The sequence below is a fragment of the Hakea prostrata genome, chromosome 4 (assembly GCF_041222555.1).
Source record: "Hakea prostrata isolate BN-2017 chromosome 4, UWA_Hpros_2, whole genome shotgun sequence".
NCBI classification, from domain to species: Eukaryota; Viridiplantae; Streptophyta; class Magnoliopsida; order Proteales; family Proteaceae; genus Hakea; species Hakea prostrata.
In genome coordinates this window covers 47,350,600-47,358,557 of record NC_142603.1, presented here as the reverse complement: position 1 = coordinate 47,358,557, position 7,958 = coordinate 47,350,600, and the positions used below count along the sequence as shown (strand labels likewise).

The window sequence follows — 7,958 nt, the reverse complement described above, 5'->3', positions numbered from 1 at the left end:
AGATTTACTTTTCATATTTGGGGTTTTTTTTTTGTTTAAGTTAGATTTGCTAGGATTTTATTTTTCTTGTAAGATTTAGTTTGTTCCGTATTGGTAAGTTTTTAATATAATCAGAGCTTTTGTTGTGTCCTTCAAGCACAAGTCAGAATTTCTTCAACTCTTCCAACGATATCGTACATTAGTCATCTGCTTAATCTTGTAATTTAGAGAAACAGATAATGATGGAAGTTCCTCCTTTCCAAAAAGAACAATAAAATCTCAATTCTGTTTACTGGATGAGTATAATATTCTACACAAATTCAAGACTCTTTACATAAACTCAATACAAAGAAATAACAACCCAATTGTGAAACTCAGAAAAAATTCATTACTTGCTTCAACTACATGCTAATATTCAGATAATAGAGACATATGTTGTATACAAGGCTTCAGAGATTGTCCGTATCAGTCCATGAAGAGGATTTACATCCAAAAATGCAAAACTCTCACCAGAAATAAGACTTAATTGGTGAGAAATACCAAGATAAATTAAACAGTTGAATTTACAAAAGATAAGTATTAACTTAGGCAATGGCATATGCTGTGTCAAGTAGAATATGAAATTCACATAAGGAACCAACCTGTAGAGATCTGAGTGCCTATATATCTCAGGGAAGCTCACCCCCAAAGCTGCTGCTTGGACTGTTGACACCTCCAACAACCATGTTGCTGGATTATAACCATCCTTTTTATCTTACTGACTCCCTTGATTGCCATTAATGGACAATAAACCATATATCAGTAACTGTAAAAGGGTCGAAAGTTGACAAGATTTATTTACCTATCGATGATCTTAATAGTTTTTCTCACCTCAAAGTACTTGACCAATTCACAACCGTGTTCCCCAGTGGACCCACATGTTAGGCAAGGTTCTACTTCCCACAAAAGCTTCTGTATCTACACTTAATTGCTGGAATCGAACTTCAATAGTGGGAATCTCAATACCAACTCTGAGAAACCATCTCAGAAAAAAGAGAAACATAAGAAGACCAACACTAGGTTTAAGACCTTGAGAACAGAAACCAGAAAAAGACGAGGATATCTTACGTATCAAGGCAGTCCTTGAGCTTCAACAAGAACTTCTCATTGTCTTCATCTGCAACTGCAGGTAGTCTATCAAATAGAATCTTCCTCTCTGTGAACCCAAGACTGTCAATATCAATTTCCCACGTCTCACCCTCTGCAACAGCAAATATACCTTTTCCTTATATGATTGTTATTCAGTAAATACCAATCTTGATGGTGTCAAATGAAGATGAGGAACACAGAGTTAGGAATTATTGCTTCTGGTTTGATAGGAAAACATGATCCTACATTGATACTGGTAGATAACAGCAGAGTGTTGCAATTGTGCTTAGCAGAGTTGAGCTGAATTGCACCCAAAAAATCCAATAATTGAAAAACCAAACAACAATCCAAATTATTTCAACATCAGGACCTCATATGAAAATGAGGAAATGACTACGGCATCTATTTTCGATTGATATCCACAGAACCCACCTAAAAGTGAGCCATCCAAAGGTAATAAACGAAGAGAACAAATAGAAGAAGAAAAAAAAATCAACATGGAAGCTTCCCATAAGTTTCCTTTTAATCGACAGATAAATGAAACCCTACAGCATCTATTTTCAATTGATATACACAGAACCCACCTAAAACCAAGTCATTCAAAGGTAATAGACCAAGAGAACAAATAAAAGAAGAAAACAAAATCAACATGGAAGCTTCCCATAAGTTTCTTTTTAATCAACAGACAAATGAAACCCTAATTGAAATTCCAATCCATTTAAGATAATGGACTGGCAAGGTGAAACTCGTATCAAACAAAGAAAGGCAAAATTAGAGAGAGCTTAAAATTTTTGCTTCCAGAATTTTTTACAAAAGTTGTAATTCTTCTCTGTTGTCAACAAGATAAGAATTTACGAAGAACATAACAAATTTCAAAGTAACCGGAAAAAATATTGAAGAGAAAACTTACCAGTAGATAAAGTGTAATCGAGATCAAAGACGACCAAACAAGAAAGAACTTGGAAGAGAACAAGGATCTTCAGAGCTTCATCTTTCACCTTCTCCTCGCCCATTATCGTTGAATCCTTTGCTCTTCCTACCTGCCGGAGTGGAAGAGGGAACCAGAGTAGCCACGGAAGGCGCCGGCTTCGGTGCAGTAGTCGTCGTCCCACCTGTGCCTTGAGCACCTTGGTTTCTCATCGAAAAGAGACTCAGCATCAAGAGATTTGTTAGTTTAGGAGCGATGATGGTGAATTCACAGATTCACTATCTTTTATACCAGGGGTGGAATCTAGCAGTTTCATCCCAACCCCAGAAATCCACGGAATCCAATTTTTAGGCTAAATGTGGGATTCTCCAGAACCATGAACCTGTAGATGTTTCCCAACCAAACAGTTTTAAAAACTATATTCACGAATCTACTCATTTCAAATCTGTAGATTCACCCAACCAAGCGCACTCTAAGCAAACAGAGTGTGTAGACAACAACATGAAGCACATTGGAGATATCAAAACCCTATTTGATATTTTTTATTGCTATAAAAATTATCAACTTCGAACACATTCCATGAATGTGTATCCAATGTCACCTTTGGTGATATTTCAGTTAAGACAACATACAAACCTCAAAATAAACCAACTTCTTACTACTTTCATGTCTGCATTCACAAATCATCTTCCTACAGACCACTCTAATTATTTTGAAATCTTCAATTAGCCAATAAGTGTAAACCTTCCAGTCTCTCCTTGTTACAGCATATAATAATACAAATTTCACCAAATTCCTTGTTAAAATTGCAACATCTCTCTATTAAGGTTCTGCCCAATAAGGCAAAAAGCATCATTTTCCAAAAGCTTATCCAATTGCATAAATAAATGGAAAAGAATGAAGAGAAATCACAGCTCACTGCCCTGCTCTTACCAAGTGACTTAAAAACAATTCATATAGAAAGATCTCCAAGTATTTACCATCAACAAGTATGTTACAGACCCCCCCCCAACCCTTTTCATATCACCCAAGTGAACAAGTGCTACAAATGACAAAAAGAGATGCCAGTCCTTTTGTTAGAGACCAAAATTGCATTAGGGCCAATTAATTTTGAAATCAATCGGCTTGGGAGTCTCCGAGATGTACACATAGTTCAAGTCAATAGCATATCTACGTGAATGAGGAACCAATTGAAAATATAAGAAGAGTAAATTGAAATGTAAATATGCTTAACTATATCAATACCCATGATAAAAAGAAAAGAAAAAAAGAATTATCATTTCTCCCTGTTCTTTTTCTTCTTCTGCTTCCTCTTCTATTTCTTCTTTTCTGTTTGTTCAATTTCATCTTTGAAATTCAGTGGAAACAAGGCTCTGAATACATATCTCTGTTTCAAACAAATCTGAAACACCTATAAGCTTAGGTTTCCTAGCCCTTTGTGTACGGGGATCATAGGACCAGCGAATTTAAATCCTTTTCAAGAATTACTTTACCATTATTTATGTAGCTAAATATTTGAGGTACTCTAAAGATCCTATCACTGAGTGTTGCTTAATAGAGAACTGTTTTGTACAAGAATCCCTCCCTCCACATTCCCGCGTCACCTAAACCTCAATACAGACCGGGAAGAAGTCACACAGCAAGTAGAGCTTTCCTCCAAGAACCGTTTCAGGTCCCAACTCACATTGTGACCCAATGAAGATCAGAATTAGCAAAGACTCCAAATCTGTCCATGTCACACCCCACCCGCCGGTCTCGGTTATCCGCCCGACAACCCGTGGGAGTGATCCGTCATAGGATCCACAGTCTTACCCATTAATAATAATAAATGCAAGTAAAGATAATCATGAGCAAGAATAAGTTCAATAATTAAATAAAAGGATTACAGGAGTCCAAATACTCCAATAAAATAACCAAGGAAAGGATACAAGATCAAAAAGAGTATGAGTTCACAGAAGCAATTCAAAATGTTTAAATGATCTTCTTTCTAGTTTCTTTCTCTAAAGCTAGAAAATGTTTCTCATGTTTTTCAAAAAAAGGGGTTCTCCAATTCTTCTCCATACGATGGGCAAATTGCTTGGCAACTTGTCTCCTTCGCCCATCAATGGGTACTATAAGTGCACTCCATGCATTCGCAGGAGCTCCCGCATAGGCTATCTCCATTTCCCATTGCCGGTGTCACATCTTCTTCATATGAGAAGGCTCCTTCATGGGAAACCAATTTGTACAGGCTAATATAACATAGAAAAACATAAAGGAATGAGTTCTAACGAACTCAGTAAGAACAACAATAATTCTCATCCATATGGCAACACCATCAGAAATGCATATATGATAAGTATGAAGTGCAAAGTATGAATGCTACTAAGATCTAACTATGCAAGTCTCTAACAGTTGACATGCTTTAAGATATACACCAGCCCTCCTCTGGGTGGGTCTAGTCACTCTGATCCAGCAAGGATTAGCTACCTCTATAGGGATCTTGGGTAAAAGGGTAAGTCCACACCTGGCTCTCAAACCATGGCTGGGGTTAAGTCAACACTCTCTCACCACGACCATTGGCATGAATACCGGCGCAAATTGGGGTTTCTAATCCAATGCAAGTCATAATGGTAACATACTACATGAAGTCCAAATACATCCCCTATGGCACCAACCAACTTGGTTTAGTATCCTTCGCAACCTAGGAATGATAACCCTCACGGATTGGCTACCGCTATTGGACTCCATTCCATAACCCTATGGTCATCCACATATTGTTGGGGCGGAATGCTCTCATGACTCCTCACGACACCCTGTCCGCTCTTGGGACGTCCATAAGCCCAACCCTAACATATGCAACCCTACCATTGTATGACCAACAGTGGACCACTGAGTCTCCGCATGGATTGGCTATCGCTGTTGGATGAAACTGAGTCACATCACCGTTGTCACGGGTCATCCGGTTTCAATTAAAGAGTAGTAGTATGTGGAGTACCTAGCCATGCAACTCTAGACTCTACCTAGGTATGTCATCCAGTAGTTATGACAGTGCTGGAGACATCAGCTAGCATGTGTCCCATACCACAGCCTTCTAATATCTCAAGCCAAGATATCCCAATGGAATACCCTTTCCATCAGAACCACAATACATCAATCATCATCATACCACATTCATAATTGATAAAGTATATGCAAAGACAATATAAACAACAAGCATATGATAAGATCAGCATATTATACAAGGTTACATCAGTATTTACAATGAAAGAACAATATTGAAAGACACTGGACTAGCATGTTCAAGTCATTACATAAAGACGAGGTTGTATGTCCTTACCTGTAAATAAGTGAAAGTCCTCTAGATTGCAAACCAGAAACAATTATAAAACTTTAATTGGAAACAGAGGACACCTATAAATAGGGTTACAATAATATGTAAGTCGAATGAATCAAATTGGACAAAATCCAAAAGTTACTTGCTCATTGGAAACCAGCCGGTTGCTTGGGCCGGTCACTTAGGCTAAGCGACAGCCACTAGTGACCGCCCAAAAAACAGTGAGTTCAAATCCGAAACTCAGGCTTTTGATCATCCTTTTTCAATCCGATTTTTTGATGATCACAGTCCGAATTTCAAATCTAACACTTCCACAACCAAGGGTGATACGAAACCTAACAATTCACACCAATTTGGTTACCCAGAATCCTCCCCTTGATTAGATCAATCCTTTTCACGAAAGCAAGGTTTCGTTTTCGGACCTGATCTCATTAAGAACATTAAAAAGGTAGGTACTGTAATAAGAGGATCATAAACAACCAAAGAGGAAAACAAATCTACTTTAATTATAGCCAAGGGTAGAGTATGAGTGAACAGGGAATCACTTACCTCAACTAGATCAACTAGAAAAGACAAGAGAGCTTCCAGGTCACTAACAACACTTCAAATCACCTTCCAGCACGCTCTTCACTGCCGCCTAACCACCAAAAACAGCAATCCTGAATATAATATTCATAAAATAGGCGAGGGTTGCTATTTATAGAAGTCTGGAGGAAAAATAGGGCAAAACCTCGCAGCCAGGACCAGGCGGTCGCTTGGTCCAATCAACCGCCATTAGCAACCGCCCCTTAGTATATTGTTATACAAGGGTGCTTTGCTCAGGTGGTTGAAGTCCAAGTACAACCTAACCCTAATCAACACATGGGGGAGGTCTTACCTTCATTCCGAACATCACTTGTCTTCCAGAGGTGTCCAACTACCAAGCAAGGCAGGTTCTTCAACTAGAGAATCCAGATCCATGGGTTCAGGGTATGGATCATGGACTTCTATCCGGACACTCCACAAATTTACCTGGCTAGACCTTCGGGTTCTCGGACCTGCAATATGGATTCCGGCGGGTTAGAAATTTCGTCCCTGAAATTACAACGTACCTGTAAGTCCGAAAGATGAGGGTACTTGGTCCTCATCTCATCTTCTTTTTCCCAAGATGCTTCCTCAAAAGAATGATTCTTCCATTTGATCTTCACCAAAGGTATAGTTCGTTTCTCAACTGCTTATCCTTCCGATCTAAAATTTCATCAGGTTCTTCATCATACATCAAATCCACACTTAAACCTTCCGGTTCATGCTGGAGCAACTGCTCTGAGCTTGCTAAGCATTGCTTTAGCATGGATACATGGAATACATCATGCACACCAGTAAGAGACAAAGGCAAAGCCAACTGATAAGCTACTGGTCCAACCTTTTCAATAATGTTAAAGGGACCAATATATCTAAGGCTGAGCTTCCTTTTGATATTGAAACGCATGACTCCCTTCATCGGCGAAACTTTCAAGAATGCACGCTCACCAACTTGAAACTTTAGATTTGATCGTCTTTTATCTACATAAGACTTCTGTCGAGATTGGGCAGTTTTGATCCTTTCTCTAATCATATCCACCATAGTACCAGTGGTTTCAATTAGATTAGGGCCGAGAACATGCCTTTCCCCAACTTCATCCCAATACAGGAAGAGTTCGCAAGTCTTTCCAAACAAAGCTTTAAACGGGGCCATTCCAATCGTAGACTGATAACTGTTATTGTAAGCAAATTCCACCAAGGCTAGGAGATCATCCCAGTTACCACTCATATCAATGACGCACGCTCGAAACATATCTTCCAAAATTTGTATGGTCCTTTCCGATTGTCCATCGGTCTGAGGATGATGAGTAGTACTTAAATTCAGCTGAGTACCCAGAGCTTTCTGCAAACTATTCCAGAAACGAGGTGAACCTCGGATCTCTATCCAACACAATGTTAACAGGAACACCATGCAGTCTCACCACATTATCAACATAGAGTCAGGCCAACTTATCTATAGTATAGGTGATCTTCATCGGAATAAAGTGAGCCGATTTGGTCAATCGGTCCACTACCACCCACACTAAGTCATTCCCTTTGCTGGTTTGGGGTAGACCTGTGACAAAATCCATAGTAATGTCTTCCCACTTCCAACTATGCACAGGAAGAGGTTGCAGAAGGCCAGACGAAAGCTGCCGAACAACTTTCATACGTTGACAAGTCTCACGCTTAGCAATGAAGTCTTCCACATCATTCTTCATATCGGACCACCAAAAATACCCTTTCATATCCTGATACATCTTTACACTTCCGGGATGGATAGTAAAGATGGACTAATGAGCATCAGTCAAGATTTCTTTTCTGAGGTAAAAGTCTTCTACAGCAGGAACACAAATTCTATCTCTGAAAACAAGAGCACCATCAAAGGCTAAGGAGAAATCTTCTACTTCCTTAGTCTTCGAAGTAATCAGATCAATCTTCTTCTTCAATTCCGGATCAGTTGATTGCAGAGCAACAATTCGGTCTCTCAAATTCGGACGAACTGGCACAACTGACAAAATAGCATCGAAATCTTTTGACACAATCTCAAGTCCAAATCTGACAATA

The 7,958-nt window shown here is 39.0% G+C and overlaps 1 protein-coding gene across 1 annotated transcript; it reads right to left on the bottom strand.

Moving 5' to 3' along the window:
* Positions 1 to 601: 601 nt before the first annotated feature.
* Positions 602 to 2,462, bottom strand: LOC149019194 (pleiotropic drug resistance protein 1-like). Its single transcript, XM_089154496.1, has 4 exons — positions 2,018 to 2,462; positions 1,087 to 1,219; positions 850 to 989; positions 602 to 744 (listed from the first exon to the last, which is right to left on the bottom strand). Exons 1-3 carry the CDS (start codon positions 2,118 to 2,120, stop codon positions 869 to 871), a joined length of 357 nt encoding a protein of 118 aa, XP_089010622.1. The 5' UTR covers positions 2,121 to 2,462; the 3' UTR covers positions 602 to 744; positions 850 to 868.
* Between the last annotated feature and the right edge of the window lie 5,496 nt (positions 2,463 to 7,958).